We start from the raw sequence: 20,666 nt of genomic DNA on the forward strand, positions 1-20,666 counted from the left end.
TCTTACAAAAATAGCATTTTGTACAATGAACTATTTTTAACTTGACGTGCCATCTTTAAAACGCAATGCTCATTATGGGACGCTAGCAAAAGCAGAAAGAGACATGATGCAGCTGCAGAATAAAATTGTCCGTCTGAATGTGTATGACGTTGTGCATAAAGGGGATTAATTTAAGGATGTGACACATGATTATCTGGGACACCTGGCTTGCAGTATCACTGTTGTGAAAATTTATGACCGTAACGTGGAACAAGATGTCCAATGAGGAATGAAACAAAGCTGTCTAAAGTACTGTCGCCGGTCTGTAATCTCCAAGCTACTCATGTAGAGCCTGTGTACTCTAAAAAATGGCTGGATCTCATTAATAGGATTCAGAAAAGCAGCTTTTGAAGATATAACCAGTTCATAAGGAGTCTAACTGTATGATGTGGGGCATGAGCATACTTAAATACAGAAGGCAAATACACCACTAAATCACACCTCGCCAAACTGTGCATTTAATGGGGAAATTGTTATGGTTTTCAGTACATTGTTGGTGTCATTTTCATGTTGACATTACTGTAGCACATTCATGCATTCCGTTGAGTTATTCTTTAGCAAAGCCCTTTTTTCAATGTATTTTAAGGGACTGTTTGCACAACAGCGTTTTCATGAGCCACTGGAAATAGTTTATGCATTTTGGCTCTTTGTTACATTAAAACCTATATGTACTATTAGCACCTAATGTACTATTGCTCTTTTATGACATATCGCTTATTGCTGCCCGAACTCTTTGTAAGTCGTTTTGGATAAAAGCGTCAGCTAAATGACTCAATGTAAATGTAAAACGGAAACGTCTGAAAACGCATTTCAAAGTGCGTTTCTGAAAACAATACCTTACCAAACATATCATCTAAATGGGATCTCCTAAAATTTGAATCTGTGACATGTGGTGACATCATGCATATGCTGTACTTGTATTTGTACTACTTAACACACATTTCTTCAGAAAAGTGTAGATTTACTGCACCGCTGTGACCAGAGGAGACACATTTTGGGGTTAACCTTGGTATTTTTTTACAACGTGACATCGCTAACTACTGGCCTGGTATGGAAAATACAACGTTTTTCGGATCCTTGTGAAAACAGATCTTTTTTGCTGTGTTTATGTAAAAACACGTATCCTGCTAGACACGAGGCTGGGTTCCCCAGAACAAGATGAGACCAATTGTTTATACACTTATTTATTTGCCTATTTTTTGTCTGTGTGTTGTTGTCTCTGTGTACTGGAAGCTTATGTCACAAAAACAAATTCCTTGTATGCGCAAGCATACTTGGAAATAAAGCTCTTTCTGATTCTGATTTCTTTGACTTTTTTCAAGAAATCCATAATGGTGAAATATATATGGAAACATTTTATTTTATTCAGCTTCAAAACAGAAAATTCAAAAAACGTAGACATTATAAAAACAACTTGTACTTTATGAATTATATTATGCAGTAATAATCAATACATAAACACTGCAAAATGTTTAGTCACAAACTCAACTGACCGGCAGTAATTGCACAAAAGTGATGCTTTGTTTTTTTAACAGGCGTGGCTTACAGTAAAGAGCTGTGGTTGTTTTCTCTGTATGCTTTTACATAGTGCTCGTGTAAGCAGAGGTGGTGATCATATCACACTGTCAATCCTCCTTCCTCCACTGGCTGAACCCTCATAGCCTTCAGAGAAACAGTTCAAACTAAATAAACACATCATGTTTTATGCTAACACTGCACATATGTCAGAGACAGATGATCCGTCTTTGAAGATGTTTGCCTGTGAATGCATTTTAAAAACTCCAATGTGAACTTAGTATAGTGTGGTACAGTCCATCCAATGTGCGCTCTCACAAAATACTGATGCCAGCGCTGGTTACTGTAGCTCACAGCATGCACATACTTTGAGCAGTTATTAGCGTGTTCAGTACAGTAATGAAAACAGGTCGCACCACAACAAAATGTGCACTCGCACAGGAGTGATGGGCTCGAAATTGCGGCAATTTTAGTCGCACATGCTCCCTAGATTTAACCTGTGCGAGTGCACATTTTGTTGTGGTGCGACCTGTTTTCATTACTGTACTGAACACGCTAAATTGCATGCCAATTGCATGAGGATATTGTGTTCTCGTGCCACTAGATTTCGTCATACCCCTAAAACGCAAACAAAAAAACTTTCGCTTTTTACGACATCGTTGTGCAAACGTTGCTTAGTTCATGTTAATTTCAGTATTTACTAATAAATTATTAAAATCAAACGATGTCACTGTTAACATTAGTTAATGCACTGTGAACTAACATGAATAACTGTATTGAAATGAACTAGCATTAAGAAGGATTAATAAATGCTGAACAACTAAATTGTTCATTGTTAGCTAATGTTGGCTACTGCATTTACTAATGTAAACTAAAACCACCTTATTGCAAATTGTAACCATTTGCTTTATTACACACTAACAAATAAATCCACAACTAGATCGACTGTAGCAGTGCTGGGTACATGGAAAACAGGCTGACCGACATAAATGCAACAGAAATCCAATAACTAGTTCAACTTTGTATTTATCAATTCAAGACAGTGGATGGACTCCAGGTAGAGATGTCAATCAAAAGAGAGCAAGAAATGGAATGAATCTGTGCCCTGTATTTAGAAAATTTAAAGAAACATCACCAGCTTAATTTTCAATATTAAAAGTCATTATATGAATTATTAACGCTCAGGAAGTTAAGAAATATAAATGCACAATCGGTATCAGCAGATATCATATCGGTGGAGAAATGTAGTATTGGTGCATCTCTAATTCCAGGTAATTATGTTTTTTTTTTAAAGTGGGTACACATTGAATAGACATTTTGAAATTGTCACGATCATCCGTAAAAAGACAGATGATACATAACAGTTAACACCAATGAATAAGTTTATGGTGGCAAGTGGAATGTGAACCAAACCTACAATTGATACGTCGAGTCTTTGCAATTTATATCTGGTAGAACGAAATTTGACATGTCTCCATAGACTAGCGTGTGAAGATGAAGTAGTGCATAGGGAGAATTGTGTTTCAAGAAAACCTTTAGCAGCAAAGCTGTTTTGCAGTGCAGAGTTTTCTTATTGGCCCAAGACTTCAGAACAGCTCTGTAATTGGCTGGTGGACAACATTTTTGACAATTGCGGCATTGTTCCAAGTAGACAGCCAAACTATATATATAATATATATATATATATACACACATGTATATATATATATATATATAGAGAGAGAGAGAACTACTCCTCTTAAATAGTGGTGACTTTGATCAATTCACATCCCAGACTGGAAAATCTGATATACCAAAAAACGTGTATTTTTTGTTGCAAAAAAGATGTTGCGTCAAAAATGTAACATCATTTAATTCAACCGCAGGTTCAGTTTGCAACAAATGTTGGCAGCGACTTCTCATTCGATCCCCAAAAAGCTGTTTTGTACTCTCTTTCGAAAATGCCCATAGGAGGCCCATGAGATCTGATCCAGTTTGAAATCGATTGAGAGCAATTTAATGGAAAACAAGCTGGTCGGCTCCTATATCGGCCGTAAGCGTCTTGTGCAACCCAAGTTGCATGTCCAGCAAAGCTAGCGAGTGCGACTGCCAATTGCAAAGCCCCGTTTTGACACACATCAGTGAAATGGGATGCGTTATTCTCCAAAGGCCGATATTTACTGCTCACTCAGGACCGCTTCTCAGCCAATTCATTAGCGCTCTGTGCATTGGGCGATACCCTGCAACCCGCGGACCGATTTCTCCACTCGGAGCAGATGCGGGCGGACACACAAACCCATCCGAGCGGTAAAGTCCTAATGTCTCTCACACACACACAAATAGCAAAGACACACAGGCTGAGTAACTCAATCTGCCAAACATAAAAGTGACAAGGGGATCATTAAAATAGAAATGTGACAGCAGAGACATGCCACGCATACCGACTGTTTGCTATTACTAATGCCAGTAAGCAATTCATCTTCATTTTGGTGGCGGTTGCGTTTGAAACAATGTTTGAAGGGATCGCAGGAAAATAAATATACGCTTATGAGAGGAGACAACAGCTGTAGTGTTTCTCCACACCACCGATTCTTTGGGCTCTCGACAACACAATGCCTTATTGTGGAAAAAGCCTGAGAAAGTTGGTAAGCCGAGTCGTGTAGATCTGTGGGAGAATGTCTTGTGGCCTGTCAGTGTTTGCAAACAACAAGTCCATCCCCAGAGACCCAAACTGCAGGCGAAACACCACCGTCCCGACCAGAGGACGAAATCGAGTGAGTGCTGACGGCATTGTCATTTATGGCGGATAAACAAAAAGACAAGTAAACAGACAGCTGGCTTTACAATATGTAGGGCTGTCACAAATCGCAATGATTTGATGTTATTGGAGTAAATATGACACAAGGAAGAACTGTTGTATTTTCAGCGACACTGCATAATAAATTGCAGTCAATTCAATGTTTTATTCATATACTGCAAATTACATTTAACTAAATAATCACAATATTTTATGACAATTATTCAATGAATGAGGCACACGAAAAAGTATGATAACCAAAGCTATAAAACAAACGATTAATCGGCATAATAGCAATTATTTATCAGACAATTAATCGTCAACCAAATTTCATAATCGTGACAACTTGTGTCCATTGCAATGGCCTTCCAAGCTTGGATGGAGCATAGATCATATGCCGAATGCTGCTCTGCTGATACACTTTGTTAAGTAAAAAACCCAAAATTGCACGCAAAGTGACCATGAGTGTGTAAAAGTTGATCTTGCATTTGTGAAATATTAGATATGGTTTATATTTTAAGTCGTTTTTTATGTATAATGTGTTTTCTCCATAGCCGTTTCTTTTCTCGTGAAAAGCAATGAAAATAAATGTAAATATTAGGTTACCTTTTTGACTAAAGTTTTATGCGATTCCTCTTAAATGGGGGTATTATGTGAGCATTAGGTTACTGCTTGTTTAGAGCAGGCGGCGGGATTGCCCTGGTGGTCGTCCAGCATGTAAACGGGAAGCGTGCAGAGCCGAGGATTGAGTGTTGAGGGAGTATCCGGTTACAATTTGTGCCGAGCGGGCGCGGAAGGTCTGTTCTGGTGGTGGGCAAGAACGACTATGGGAAGAACTGGGCGAGTATTAAGTGAGTGTTAAGTTACGTCTTGTACAGGTGGCAGGTCTGTCCCGGTGTTGAGGAAATTATTAGACGAGGACCGGGTTACCTCTTGTACGGAGCGGGCGGCGGGTTTGTCCTGGTGGTTGGCTAGGATGAGGAACGGAAGCGTGCAGAGCTGAGGATGCTGCAGGGCCGAGTGGAGCTCTGTACGTGCCACCTCTATGTCCTCCTCGGACGAAGCGCTGTCCAACACGAAAACCACCCCCTGGGAACCCTGGTAATACCGGCTCCAGTACTTCTTAATTGAGTCCGCTCCTGCAACAAAAACACACGGTTTCACACCATCAGGGTCTCTGCGAGAAAGTCATAACATTTAATAAACACATTAACCCCTTCGCCGAAAAAAAAGAAAGTGGCTGCAAAATGTAAATCAGATGGTGAGCTTTAAGACACGAGAGCTTCAATAAAACGTTCTACGGTAAAGCGACTACGGTCTTTGACACAGTATCAATTCGAACATTGCTGGAATGCATTTGGTGGGGACCCGTTCCTCCATTCGAAAACCAGCGCGGATATTGCATTATCTATTTTTATGACCTCAAGCATGCATGTCAACTTGAACTCCTGCTCGGGGAAAGTCTGTGGGGAAAAGCTGTGTTCAGATGAAGAGCGCTCGACGCAACAGCGTTTCTTTAAAGTCGACCCTGAGAGCATATTAAAATGGTTTCTTCTGATGGCCAGTCTACAGCACAGTTCAAATGGGCCCACTTTTACAGTGAACATATGGTTTCTCTTGCGCGCAGCAATTTGGGGGTACAAAAATGTGGCCACCAAGACACACAAGCGCGGCATGGCTTTGGTTAAAGTGAGTCACAGTGGGGCCTGTACCCTAACTGAGAAAAAAAACAGAGCCCGGTTTGTCTATACCTCTCATATTTGTGAGTTCTCAGAATGGAATGGGCGGCATTGATTGCAAGCGTGCTTCGTGCCCTTCGCCTACCACGCCGATATATTTGCTAGCAAGTCGCTTATAAATAGGTGACATCTTCAATCAACCCCAGAGATTAACCAACAGCTTAATTCAAAGCTCTTGAAGTCCAACCAGAACGTACAAGCAATTTGCTTGATGCTAAGCAGTTGTGCGCCGTTCCACGACTGCTCTCCGCCGGACCCGTGTTTAATGGTTCCGCTCCCAACCTTCTGAGCGATTTGTCACACCACAAACTGAGCTCTTAGTCATGCCTCACCAAATGATCGCCACTAAAACTGTTCTCTAGCGCTCTGTAACCCGCTCCACCTATCAGATTAGGTTGCAGCACTCCAGTGGCCGATATCCTCGCCGCGTATGACGAACAATCTAATGCTTCCCGTTTGGAATTATCCACCGCGGTATTCGGCAACGGCTTTCTAAACGCTGTCATGCAACCTTGACAGCAACAGCAAACACGCTCTGCGATACCCGGCCAAAGAAATAATGTTTTGTGCAGATGTTAAGACAAGTTGTGACTCACAATAAATATTTGTGATCCTCACAGACAGGCCATGTCCGAGGCTGACTCATCTAATTAGCAAACGTTTGATCTGTTGTTGCCATTATAAAAAGCGCCATTAAATATCAACGTGTAATCGGTTGACATAAACAGCTCATTTCCACCACTGTTTTCTACGTGGGTCATGGGATAAACTTTCTCTTTGATTCGATGTGACTATAAGTCTCCATCTACTGGCTGTGTGTAAAAAAAGTCCCAGCTGGGAGGTCTTGGTGAAGCACGGGCTTTAAAATGCAGCCATTTACTTTCATTTTAAACGCGTAAACATGTGCATTACGCAGAGAACAATGTGACGGAACGCATCTGCGTTTATCAGCAACTGACTGGTGCATTACAATCTCATGTGATAATGCAACTAAAGCACATTTCCGCAGAAATCATTACATCATGGCCGCCGTCCAGAGAAACAGAAAGAGAGAGCGAGACAGAGGGAGAGCCTGCTAAGTGCTTTCAGATGGCCGCTGCGAGATGGTAAATGTGAGCATGTGGTGCCTCCTCTCCGCTGCGCCTGTCAGACTGCTAGATCACACAGGGTGTCATCGTGATACTGTTGGGAAACGTGCGCAGACGGCACGGCGCTTTGAACGTCTCCTGGCTTCCTGACATCACTCACGCCGACCCAAAACACGGGCCAGACGAGCAACCTACCAATAACACGGGAAAACGGTAACCTGTCTCGATGGCTGCGGCGGAAACGACGGGAGGGCGAGCGTGTCACGCCGGCGTGCAACCTCCATCAATAAAGTGTGACATGAGCTTTCCGAGTCAGGTTCAAGGTTAATGTCCCAGTCGTAACCCAAGCCTGATGTTTTTGGGGAAAAGGAGGTCACACTCTGCAGGCCCCTGACATTGTGCTGAACCCTTCAGAGGTCTGGAGGGGAGGTTTCTCAAGTGCTTAAAAGGAAAACAGAACGTAATTGCGCAGGTTTTCAAGGAGAATTGTGAGGCTTATCAGTTTGAAGATCATTTCACATTCTTTTTCTCACCATTTCACTTTGAAAATGTATTTTAACCAACAATGACCATCTCTTACTCAACCATATTTGTACAAAACCAGATTTTCGTCGTTCCACAGAGCACAGAATAAGTGAATGCTTTTCATTGCCATTATATGAAAGAACTATAAATATGACCGTGCATGTGAGACCCAGTTCAAGTCATTTTTTAGGTGATTTTCTGATTTCCACATAAAATCGTCCTACATATTGTAGAAAACATTCTGTGAGAAAAAATCCTAGATATAATTAATACCGACTAAGTAAGGTCATGTAAAATATAGTAATCATACTGACATTAATGATTGAAATCAAACCTTGATGCTCATATTTAGATAATAAGACCTGAATTTCACAGACTCGGTCACCAATGGTGGCCGAGGGGCTCTTAAAGCATCATAACAAGTCCAATTGTAATTTCCAAAACAATTTTAAATAACGCTTTTGCTATTAAAATTTTTTTATAGTTTTGACTAATAGAAATTAAAATTAAGAAAATAATGAAGAAAACTAAACCCTAACACTGTGTCTACACCGGATGCGGCGTGATATTTTGGTAAATTACATTCAACATCTCCGACTAAACATGCTGCAGCCTTTTGATAAAGAAATGAGGTGCGCTGTGGATTTATTCAGGTTTGAGTTTTTACATTTGGCAGACGTTTCTATCCGAGCTTTGAGCGAGAAAATCTGAAATCACCATTCACCATTCACTTACATATAGAAAACTGCAACATCAAAACATTGCTAAACTTCTCGTTTCTTTGAGACTTAATAATGGCACGAGGGCAAATAAATGATAATCAAATTTTCATTTCTGGGTGAACTATCCCTTTAAATATCCATTTTCATCAAGTCCCGCCCTCAAACTAACTCATGTCATGCTCATTTACAGCACTTATGTATCCAAGTTTGTCACCTCACCTATGGAGCCCTCTCTTTCCCCAGACGCCCTCCTTTTCACATCATCGTTCACTCATCCTAAACACAGATTCAAAGCGACAGCCCATCACTCACACGGAAACGCGGGCCAAGATGGTTGTGGGTTCAGTGAACGAGTGACATCTAAAACATTTCCCTTTGCGTGCCGCATCCAAGCACCGCCGTTTCCTGAGGTTCAATTTACCTTGAAGAGCAAACTATCAGCCATCAAAGAAATGACAATGCATCATTTGGGCTTGGGTCCTCGTGTCACATCTGTGTCAAATCACATTTATATCCCCGTTGCTGGTTTGCCAAAGTTTACTTTTCAGAAGTTGAAATGCATTGAAATGGCAACAGATGTGTCCATAGGTGCTGGCTAATGACAATAATGATGCAGTTGAGAAATCATTAACAACAGAGAGCATTTACCTCCGAGTTCCTTGACGTTTAAAATGGCGTTCTGGAACGGCACGGCTTTAATGCTAAAACCTGCAAACGAAAGTTGAACAAAAATTACAGACCATGGGGATTTCATAAAAGAAAGTCAGAAATAAACAAACAACCCCGGCACACCTGGATACACAAAACAAAACAGTACGCTTTTCGAAGCACGCAAATATCTTCTGTAGGCATTTTATGAAGAACTTTGTTCACAACTTTGCTACTTAATAAATATTTGCAGGCTACAACAGGACCTGTTTTTCTCCAGTTGTATAAAACAAAGTCATAAATTCCCCAATCGAGTAACAGAACCCTAGTTTAGTGAAACCTTTACAAGAAAGCAATAACATAAGAGGAAGTATATAAAGTGTTTGGCGAGGAGGAAGTGCAGAAATCTGTGTTTGTGTTTTTCGGTCATGTCCGGTTCTCTGATGGTGGGCTGACCTGTGGTAGGAACGATGTTGTCCGCTGCCTCATTGCAAAGTCTGGAGAGCAGACTGGTCTTCCCGGAGCCTGTCAGACCTATGCAAACCACATCATACTCTGGTCTGGAAGGGGGAGGTCCTTTACAGCATAACGTCCTTAAACACTGAAGACAAAACGGAGACAGGTAGAAGTTTAGATGATTTCCATTAAAACATGCCACTCAAGTTTAGATTTTGGCTCGCGATTCTCTGTATGTGTGTGTGTGTCGTTTGAGAAACAGAACCACATCTCGAAGCCATCTAACATCTGTTGACACCATCTGGTTGAGCAAAAGTTTCTGCGCGCAAAAAACAAGTCTACCGCACAGTGCCTCCATTGAAATCACATGGGCTGAGAGTTACCACACTGTTCTGGGCCGAGCTCGCACCCAATATATTTTCTTGCAGAAATATGTCCCTGTTCTCTGTGTGCTATTGTTGGAGGGCTTTGGTTGACGTCATTACAATAAACGCTAAAGCGACTGAAAAAGTCGGCCAATAAATTGCAACCGAGCGAGGTTGGACTGACCGGCGAAACACACACGGCCCATAATGCTGCTTAAACAGATCAGATCATTTAACAGATCAAAAGCTTCCCAGCATACAGTCTACAAGAGGAAGATCAAAGCCGCTGGGGCCCTCTGTTCGAGCACGTTTGACATGCGGAACGCGCGTTTGTGTTGCGTTACAGTGCGACGTCACGGGTAATGGGAGCTTAATGCGGTCAAGCCGCTTCGGAGTCCAAAGAAAAACCTTCAACCAGTATAACATTTCTTATTTCCCTTTCTGTCTTCATCTCCGTCATTTTTTTTCGATTCCCACAGCAGACTTCACACATCTGAACGTCTTTATCTGATTGGCTATATATAGCTGTATTTATAGCGAGCTGTCTACAGCCTACCCGGGCAACATCTTGACCCAAGTAAAACTTCACATTTAAATGATTTGGTACGGTGTACGAGGCGGCAACACAGAAATAAAGTCACTGGCATGATGTGCGCGGGATGTTTTACACTCGATTTATTGCCGCAGAATTTGACGTCAGCATGATGCTCAGCTAAGTATGTGATGCGTAAATGGTGCATTTTTAATTAGATAACCATTTCCCTATCAAATACAACGATATTTATAATCACTTTTTTCGCTCAACATGTTGCAATGCGTGGGATTCTCAGAGAATTGATTTATTACCAATATATAAAATTAGCTGTTTATATTTTACTAAACCCCTAATGATAGAGTCCAGACATAAGGAAAATATCAGTCTATGCATGAGTTTTCTATTTTAAGGAGTAAAATAATTTGTGATTTTTAAGGTCCTTCTTTGGTTTATGGAGTGTCCAACAACAACAACAACTTTACGTACATACAAGGTGTAAAAACACTTTCATTTTCTAATATTAGTTATTATTTTCTTACTTCTTGGATGACTCTCAAATGATTCGTTCGGCGATTCATTGGTCTAACCCCCTCCTTTCTGTCAGCTTACTCTGATCTGACTGGTCAGATGGTCTTGTCTGCTATGATTGGTCTACCGTGTACAGCGTCGCAATTGGGCGGACATTACACCGCAAATCTGACACGGAACTGAAATTAGAAATTTGACAGAGTCGTTCAAGTGGTTCCGAGTCAACTCCTTTTTGCCGAGCCAATAACTTTTTATTTGTTCACGTCAGGCTTTACAACTTGGCAAACTGTTTACAATCACAGCAACAATACACATTGCATGAAATGTAATTTTAAGGACATTGCAATTGTTACACTTTAACAGAAGAATATGTGTTACGGATGTGACAAAAATGACACTGTTTTCGAGAGACAACATACTTTGTTTGATTTCTGTGAAATAAAATACACAAACCAGAAGCCATAACACCCAACCAATTGGATGGTTCTTCCACAAAATAGTTTTAATTTCCATGTGCCCATTTATGAGGAAACTGATTTAAAAAAAAAAATTCTTTAGAAACTTTGCGAAGGACGTCAAATTGGTATTTAAAGGTCCAGTCAGTGAAATCTAATGGCAAGGTTGCGAATTGTAACCGACCGCTAACTCCACCCCTCCGTTCGAAACACTACGACGACTGACAGAACATGGCGACTTGCATGCAAGGGGACCAGCAATGTACATAGATAGAAATAGCTCATTCTACGGTAATAGAAACAACGCTTCATCATGTAAGATCTTTATACACCTCTGGAGGCATAGCTGTGTATATTATATTGCATTTCTATCAATAGATCATCGCAAAAATTACACACCGGACCATTAAACCCTCAAACATTGACATCTGACATTTCGGTTTGGTGCAAACCTTTGGTAGACACTTTTCATTTCATTTAGATTTGACATTTGCATTGAATTGCCCGTATGCAGCTTTAGGAAGTGAATGGATCACTTAGCTCTTGTGTCGGCAAATTTAATGAAGCTTTCTTGTATGACTAACTTCTTAGTGTACTTAAACAACCTTTAGATGAAAGTGTCTGCCAACGGAACAATGTACAACGGAAACGTATCCTACTCAAGTATGCAAAAACATACACAAAATTCTTAGAAAACACACCGCAGGCGGGCACAATCCTGCTACACATACTTAGCGTGCGTTCTTGCGTTACTCTGCCGGCAACAAACCTCAGCACTCAAGGGGGCGACAGACTTGCCAATGAGGCATGAAATCTGCCTTGCATAACTTGATGTTCCCGTAGCGTTTCGACCCTTATTTAGTCATAGATACTAATGACAACGGCTTCATAAAGACGTGTGTGTGCCAATAAGAGTGGGAGAGAGAGGCTGGAACAAGGGATTTTTCATCACACGGGGGGGGGAATATGCATGGTGAATGCATTATGTGAATCATGTGACATCCACAGGCTAAGTGCACACACAACACAGCATAACTGGATGAGGGTTAACCATGACGGATACAGTGAGAAATCATGAATGCTTATTCATTTGTTTGTTGTATTCATACATTCAGGCCTGAACATGTGATTGCGAGGAAAATGCGAGGGAGGCGTGGTGGGGATGCGATCTAAATTGAATACAGACTGAGTTTGGGTGTAAGATTGGCAAACAATGACCTCTAGTGGACACACTGATTATACATTAGACTCCAATCCTACATCTTTCAATAGAACGGCCAGATCAGTGCCATCATTTACCAGTCGCGTGGATCTCGATATCGTTCACTATGAAGTGAATGCTTGGCTGAAAAGATGTGTCTTTAATCTGGATTTAAATTGGGGGAGTGTGTCTGATCCTCGAATAGTGACTTGAAGGCTATTCCAGAGTTTACGTATGAGAAAGCTTGACCCCCTTTGGTGGATTTAGTTATTCTAGGTGTTATCAAAAGTTTTGAGATCTTAGAGAGCGTGATGGCTTGTAGTGTGATAGAAGCTCTGTTAGGTAGGTCGGGGCTAAACGCTTTAAGGCTTTATAAGTGTTTAAAAGAACTTTAAAGTCAATATGATACTTAATGGGTAGTCAGTGAAGGGTTAATAAAATTGGGGTTATGTGATCGTATTTTCTGGACCTGGTTAGAACTCTGGCAGCTGCTTGCTGAACTAACTGTAGTTTGTTTATTGATGATGCAGGACAACCACTAAGTAGCGCATTACAGTAGTCAAGTCTTACACACTGCAACACACTGTTATCACAATATCAGACTTGTAGCCGATGCTTGGGTTATTTCATGTACGCTTATATTAGAATAAAACCCATATACTCTGATTATCTGTTGTTTGCCTTATACATAAATGTGTTAAATAACCACCCTAAACGTTAAGCGTCTTCTCCATTTTATACTATACATTAACCTCATTTGGTGATGGTTTATGCTGCCTTCATGCAACCTGGGAAACTTGTGCCATCCCGTCTTAAATATTGAGTCCTCATAAGCTGATCCATACATCTCGCATTTAATGATCAAAACACCACATTTTTTCGAAATCATTAATTTATTGATAACGGTTTGCTTTCCGTGGTTTTGGATATCGCCGCTACCACAACAACGTCATAACACTGCAACTATAATACAGTTTCTCATTGGTGGACACAGCTTCATTTGAGCGTTCATGTGAAACTTGTGAATACAACATTTGAGACTCCACTTAAAGGCAGAATTACTTATTACATATTCAATAGCGTACTTCGATTACTGTACAAATGAATGAATTATTACTAATTATTTCCTACATTAACCTCGATTTCATTTGATTCAAGGATAGACAGGATACGGCTTATTTAAGTCATTCAAATTAAATTACAAAGGACTACATCAATTATTCTTATTAAAGAATACAAATATAAGAAGGATACATCAAAGCATACATTTTAAAGTCAGACTTATAATTTTGTTGCCATGTCCACTATTGAATATATAACACAGTATGTATTTAGTTCAATTACATCAGAAGTAACTGTAATAGAATTACAGATAAACTAAGAGTAAGCCCTTACTTTACGCTTTCAAGGGGAAAGTAATGCAATTACAGTAACTAATTACTTAGTAACTAGTTACACCCAACACTGGTCCTAACCTACGTCATTCGCCCTCATTTTGGGTGAACTGTTCCTTTAATAGAAACCCATTGTCACCTGAATATAACAACTGCTGTCCCACTTTAACAGAGACCAAAACTACAGGGAACAAACACTAGTAGTTTCTTTAGTAACCAGAAGGTGGCAGCGCAAAAGATGATCCTGCCTAGTCCAAATATTTCATCTTATTCAATCTAAAACAGTAAAGAAAGTCAAGAATAAAGCAGGTGAAATCTTAAGAACCAAACGCATGCAAATGAATGAGGAGACGCTAGATACTTTGAAAACAGGTCAGACCTGTACTTGATAATCCAGTTAGGAAAAGCCACTTGGTCATTCAATGTGTTGTAAGAAATCTTTAACAAATGAATAAAAAGCTGTCATTCTCCTAAACAAAAATTATTTTATTGTTTATTCACTCTCATGTCATCCAAAACCTGTACATGACTCGGTGGTTTTGTGTTTGTACAGCGAAAGTCAGGGGTCAGCTGTGGCCTAATGGTTAGAGCGTTGGGCTTGTGATCAGAAGGTTGCCGGTTCTAATCTCAGTGCCAGCAGGTCATGACTGAAGGGCCCTTGAGCAAGACACCTTACCCCTGATTGCTCTGCAGTAATGTGCCACTGTATAAAACTACTTGTAAGTCGCTTTGGATAAAAGCGTCTGCCAAAATGAATAAATGTAAATGTAAATGTAAGTCAACGGGGACCGACGTTCTTTGGTTACCAACATTCTTCAAAATATCAAATTTTGTGTTATGCAGAAGAAAGAAAGTCATACAGGTTTAAAATGACATGAGGGGAAATAAACGACGAGTTTTTTGGTGAACTATCCCTTTAACACCCCGAGGTCCAGTTAGTTATGCATTTATTAGAGCAAGTTGCACAACAACAGCAGTGGCCTAATCTTTACACAAGTGGAGGTGTCTCCTGGTACATCGCAGATAATCATCCTCAGATAGCCTCCGACAAACAGTACAAAGATCAAACACGCAGGGCTTAAATCCCGAGGCCAAAATATGTGCCGCTATTGGCCCGGTCACAATAGTAAGCGGCTGTTCCCAGGGGCGTCATCGTGTAGGGGAAAATGCCCACCGATGCCACAGACGCCCATCCCATTGCACAGCTTCCAGGTAGAGACAGGCAGGGCGGGCTGCCAGATGGATGGGGCACACAACGGGAAACAGGAAGGGCTCAAAAACTGTGATTGATGCCACAATAGGAGGCCTGAGAGGAAGCGGTAGTTCCATGCCTGGAACGCACCAGAGACGTGCTGGCATGCAATAAAAGTCAACGGCACCTGTTTGTTCTATGATAAAGAAACGGGAAAGTGGAAAAATCACAAACCAGACAACGTAATGTTCATTCTTTACAGAGGCTTGTAGTGACTTGGGGTAAAAGCAAGCATGGGTTAACCGGTTTAATATTAGTAGTGATTTGTCTAATAATAGTTGTTTTTTACTACTACCAAAAAAGCTGGGGAGGTTCAGATTACAATTTGTGCAACTACCAACACATTTGACCAATTTCATGTTAAATATCCCTGTTGTTACAAGGCTGTTTAACAATAATTCGTGAATAATTGCATGCAGAAAAAAGCAATGTGAGCGCATTACTACGATTCGCTGTTTGCGCAGATTTTTGGTACCTGTACGATTTGATATTTGAGACGTTTAAAATGAAAATACCAGCAGAGGAGTTCAGAATACGCCATTTATCTGTGGATTACTTGCACTGAATCATTTCCAGTCCGTTCACAGCAACAATGAATGGCTCTTGTTAAGTTTATGTGAAGTTATCTTCACATTGTGTTGTGAAAATAATGAAAAGAGTCCTTAACACACAATAAAATCATCATAAGAACGTATGAAGAAGAGCCCTTTAGTTTTGTTTTAACACTATAAACAAGAATATATTTTTTCCCCGCAAAATGACATGCACGTTTTCTGTTGGATTAAATGAATCGAGTACTAATTCGGTCAAATTTGGTGTATTCAGAGTTGAAACGGTCTCTTTACTTAGCCCTTAAAGCTTCGCTTCAAATGATGAGCAGAACCAAACTACTGTCACCTGCAGTTAAATGCATAGACAGGTAGCATTTTAAAACTATTAAAACCATTTCAAACTGTTCCTCAGAATTCTGCAGATTTTTTCAAAAAATTTGCATGGAATTAACGAAAAAGTCTGCAGACTCTCCCTGGTATTGAGTGATGTCATATCCCTCTGAAATGAAAATAAAACTGCACATTGTCATTTCTGTGAGGTCTATTTATTATCAAAGTATTTGTCAGCAATGCAGCTGTTTTGGGGAAAAATGCACCGTAAGCTGATTTAAGGTGTGCCCTTGAATTTTTCTAAAGTGCTCCTAGTAAAAAAAAAGTTAGTGTGGAGCCCTGATATTGAAGATATACGTTTTATATATAATTTATATAAAAATATTAATACAAGATTGTCAATCTACAGAAACTATTTGCACTAACTCCGCCCACCAGTATTTGTGTGTATAGCTTTGGTGGAGACCCGAGTTCAAATCCATGTTTTGGCGATATCGCTCTTCTTTTCCACCTTTTTCCATCACATATCAGATCATGAAGGCGTCTGTTTTCAATCAAATGTATTTTAAACTCAAATTTAAGATTTATTCATAAAGTTAAGGTTTAGGGTAGGTGTGGGCCTTTATTATCTCAATAAGTTCCATCCTTTTAATAAATATTGTGCGATTTTTAAGGTCCTACTTTGGGTAATGGAGTGTCCAACAACACGTTTATGTATATACAAGGTTTAAAAACACTTAAAGTTTTGCAAAATTTGCAGTTATTATTACCTTACTTCTTTACTTATTCTCCAATGACTCATTCGGTGATTCATCTGTCTAATCCCATCCTTTCTTTCAGCGTACGCTGATCTGATTGGTCAGATGGTCTAGTCTGCTGTGATTGGTCTACAGTGTACAGTGTCGCAAATGGAACGTAGGCGGGCACTAAGCCGAGTGGCGTAAATCTGACTCGGTAATGAAATTAAAACGACAGAAAACTCGCCCGTGTGATTCAGAGTCAAACTCCTTTTTTACAACTTGTCAGACTGCTTACATAAACAGACACTGGATGAAATGTAATTTTAAGGATATTGTAAAAGTTATTCTTTAATCATTTTTATAAATATGTTTTATGCTCAACAATACTGAGTTGCAAAGAGTATTTGCAACCATTTACAAGTCTCAATAGCATCTAACTACTATTTACACATAATCCAAAGAAAATACAGCTATTTTCGGTTAGCAGAAATCGCATATCGCTAAGAAATGCTACTATTTCTTTTAGTGTAAACAGAACCTACAGCTATTTAAAGGTGGGGTGTCCGATTTCTTTTAGCAATTGTTGATTTTTAAATCACCAAAACAAACACACCCCTACCACCATCTCGACTAATGTCCACCCTGTGCACTGTGCACCTTACTGCTGATTGGCCACAAGGTTCGGCCTGACTTTTTCCAAACATGCGTAATTCGGAAATCGGACACCCCGCCTTTAAACTTAGTATAAATAGTATATGTTGCTATTTATACTTAGTGCAACAAGCTGTTGCCCATTAATATATACATGCAATCTTTTCCTAAATGTATACATGTATGTGTTTATAAATACAAAACAATTATGCACAGTGAATAGACAGATATTATCTAAACACAAACTTTTATTCTGGATGAGATTAATCGTGATTAATCGTTGAACAGCCCAATAACAACGGGTTGATTTTTAAATAATATTTGCAGAAATAGAAATTCACAATGAGCATTCCATTAGGCAAGATTCAATAGCAATAAAAACTGTGTTGACAACTGTAAATTATATTCACTGAGCAAACAGAATCTATGTCAACTAACAACATTTCCATCTTTACTACTACGGCTGTGCGATATTGAGGGAAAATGCGTTATGCGATAGCATGCTAAATAATGCGATATTCAATATGAGATACGATATTTCTTTTTCTAAAATCAATATAAATAGTGTAAAAATATATTAAAGAAATTATATAACAAGCATATATTTTACATTATTTTAGGAAAAAGAAAGCATCACAACTTCTGAAAGTGAACAGCCATGTTTAAATGTCGCATTAAACAAATCTAACATTTTCTAAAGAAACTAATTTTGCTTTGTGACGTGGCTTGTTTATTGACTTGCGTCAGAGGACGCGCACGCTATCATGCGCACGCACGCATATCCTAACAAACATCTGTGCGCCAGATAGATACTATAATATCCGGATCGACCTAAAACTTTGTCCATACATAACTTTTCGAAGAATGAAATAGCTAATTTATCGCAAACCATCACGATATGCGCGATATTTCAATAATTTCCATATATTGCACAGCCCTATTTACTACCATTATACAGTCGTGTATAAACCTGTGGCTCAGTGATAACAAGTGATAACTTTTACTCAGCCTCACGTGTTGACCCTCCAATGTTCACCCGGGGTGAAACATTTGATACACTGTGAATCTCTCTCATATCACAGTATCTGAGTTTTGAGTCAACAGAGCGCATGGGGATTTGCACAGTATTAAAACTGTAGCAGGATAAAAAGGAAGGCACTCAACAAATCCCTTCTAAGCCGGAGTTGCCCTCGTCGCTTGGGGAATGATGGCACTGGGCAAAGAATCATAAAAGTCATTGCATTTTAAGATTCTAAAATCAACCTGCTTTTTCCAACCATCAGATAAAACCAAGCTATTTTCAGCCTTTAGAAACCATCAAACAATCACACCATCCGGAAGGTCAAGCTGTAGATAACCAATGAACTGGGAATTAATTTTGTCCTTCTCAGGAACAAGTGAATGGTCTACAAGCACCGACTTGATTTATGATCATATAATCTGGAATAGCCGGGGAAGCCTACAAGTCCAGCGCTGGGAGCTTGTGGCGGAAGTTTATTTTTGTTGTCTTTATTCTGTGCAGATTTCCCACATTTGAAGGGCTGTATTTGGAGTGGTATCCTGTTTGGTCTTACAGGGCTTCCAATTCCCAGCAGCTCTAGGGTCCAATAGAGCCCCAGCAGTAGCGGGCTGTGGAATATTCACCCGACGGAGGGGAACTCTGCGACCTGACTGCCACATCCTGGCTTATCAAAGCACGGAAGTGGAGCACACAGAATACATGGTTAGCGTCTCCATTCCAACACCGCCGTCTGCCATAAGAGACACCCACCCTGCTACTGTAATTTACAGAACAATGTTCAATTCCATTCCAATTTATTTATATAGTGCATTGTTGCAAAGCAGCTTTAGAGTAAAACATATAATACATAAGGTTAAACAGTACAGAAATAAGGGAGAAATAATACAATATGGAATTATGGAAAAAGTTATGAAATCTAAATGTATTATAGATGTATCAATTTTTCATAAGATCTATATTAACAATGCTAAATTAAGCAAGTATGCACTGCATTAAGTGGACTAGGTAGCGTGAGCTGGAAATTACAATAATCATCAGTTTTAGATAAGTAATATAAAATGTGACGTTAGATAGGGCCTGTTTCATAATACTTATCATACAGTGGCCACTGAAAACATTCCCAGAGTTAATGGCCGAAGTACACACAAAAGCATCATGAAGTTGCTGCACTTTCATGCTTTGGATCTGCTGTTATCTCACATCCCCCAACGAATGATTAAAGCCTCTGCAGTTCATAAAACGTTAAAAAATATGAAACTTTGTTAATATTTCACATTTTTGTTATACTCAGGTCAGGTTTTTAAAACTACTGACACGGGAGTCTGCCGGATTCAATCTTAAACAAGTTTTTGGTAAGTCTGTCCAGGTGTCCTTTATTATGGGCTAATAAAGGCATTAAAGGAATAGTTTACCTACAAAATGAAAATTCTGTAATTATTTACATGACCTCGTCATTTCAACATTCTTTGGCAGAACACAAAAGAAGATATTTTGAAAACTGTTGGTAACAGAAAACCATTGGTCCCCATTGACTTGCATACCTTGCATTTAAGTATTTTGAGCGGTTTAAATGGCTCATTTTAATCTGGAAATATCTTTATGAAATATCTGATAAACAGGTAAAAGGGCAGCAAATTCATTTATTTTCATAATAAAAGTGCCAGATAAATTTCCCGGAATTTACTCCGTTGATATTTTTGGGATTGGATATGCTTTGTAGGACGTACGTATCGTCATGTTGATGTACAATAACAGATCCGCCCTGATGGAGTGATCACAACCCATATGTATTCCTCAAACCATCATATTCATCCACACAGACAGTGCCAAAGCACGACCCACATAAAGAAAATAGCTGTGCAAGTATACTATTTTTTTTAACAGAGATGGCGATAAAGAGGCAAAAGTTACTGATTGCAGCGTTAATATTGGGAGAACATTCAACAACACTCACTTTCATAACCGTCCAATATTAATCGAACTAGGGCTTCCAGAAAATGCTTACGGGGATCTTTTTGTCACTGACTTTCAAGCTTTCTCAGGTATTTTCATGATAATAAAGTATATTTATGATGATGATGTTTGATGGGTGTTGCTTTCACAAATGCACGTTATATCGCCTGAAACTCGTAGTG

At 39.6% G+C, this 20,666-nt stretch overlaps 1 protein-coding gene across 2 annotated transcripts in view; it reads right to left on the reverse strand.

Moving 5' to 3' along the window:
- Positions 1-20,666, reverse strand: part of arl15b (ADP-ribosylation factor-like 15b) — a 44,516-nt gene that overhangs the window by 13,696 nt on the left and 10,154 nt on the right. The window contains exons 2-4 of one of the 2 annotated variants that reach the window (XM_079449105.1): positions 9,509-9,653; positions 9,053-9,112; positions 5,261-5,469 (exon numbers count right to left, since the gene is read on the reverse strand). In XM_079449105.1, the coding sequence (XP_079305231.1) occupies positions 5,261-5,469; positions 9,053-9,112; positions 9,509-9,653 (414 nt within the window). The remainder of the gene's footprint in view (positions 1-5,260; positions 5,470-9,052; positions 9,113-9,508; positions 9,654-20,666) is intronic. The other variant, XM_079449106.1, reaches the window with a different exon arrangement.

The sequence above is a fragment of the Barbatula barbatula genome (genome assembly GCF_947034865.1).
Source record: "Barbatula barbatula genome assembly, chromosome: 24".
Classification (NCBI taxonomy): domain Eukaryota; kingdom Metazoa; phylum Chordata; class Actinopteri; order Cypriniformes; family Nemacheilidae; genus Barbatula; species Barbatula barbatula.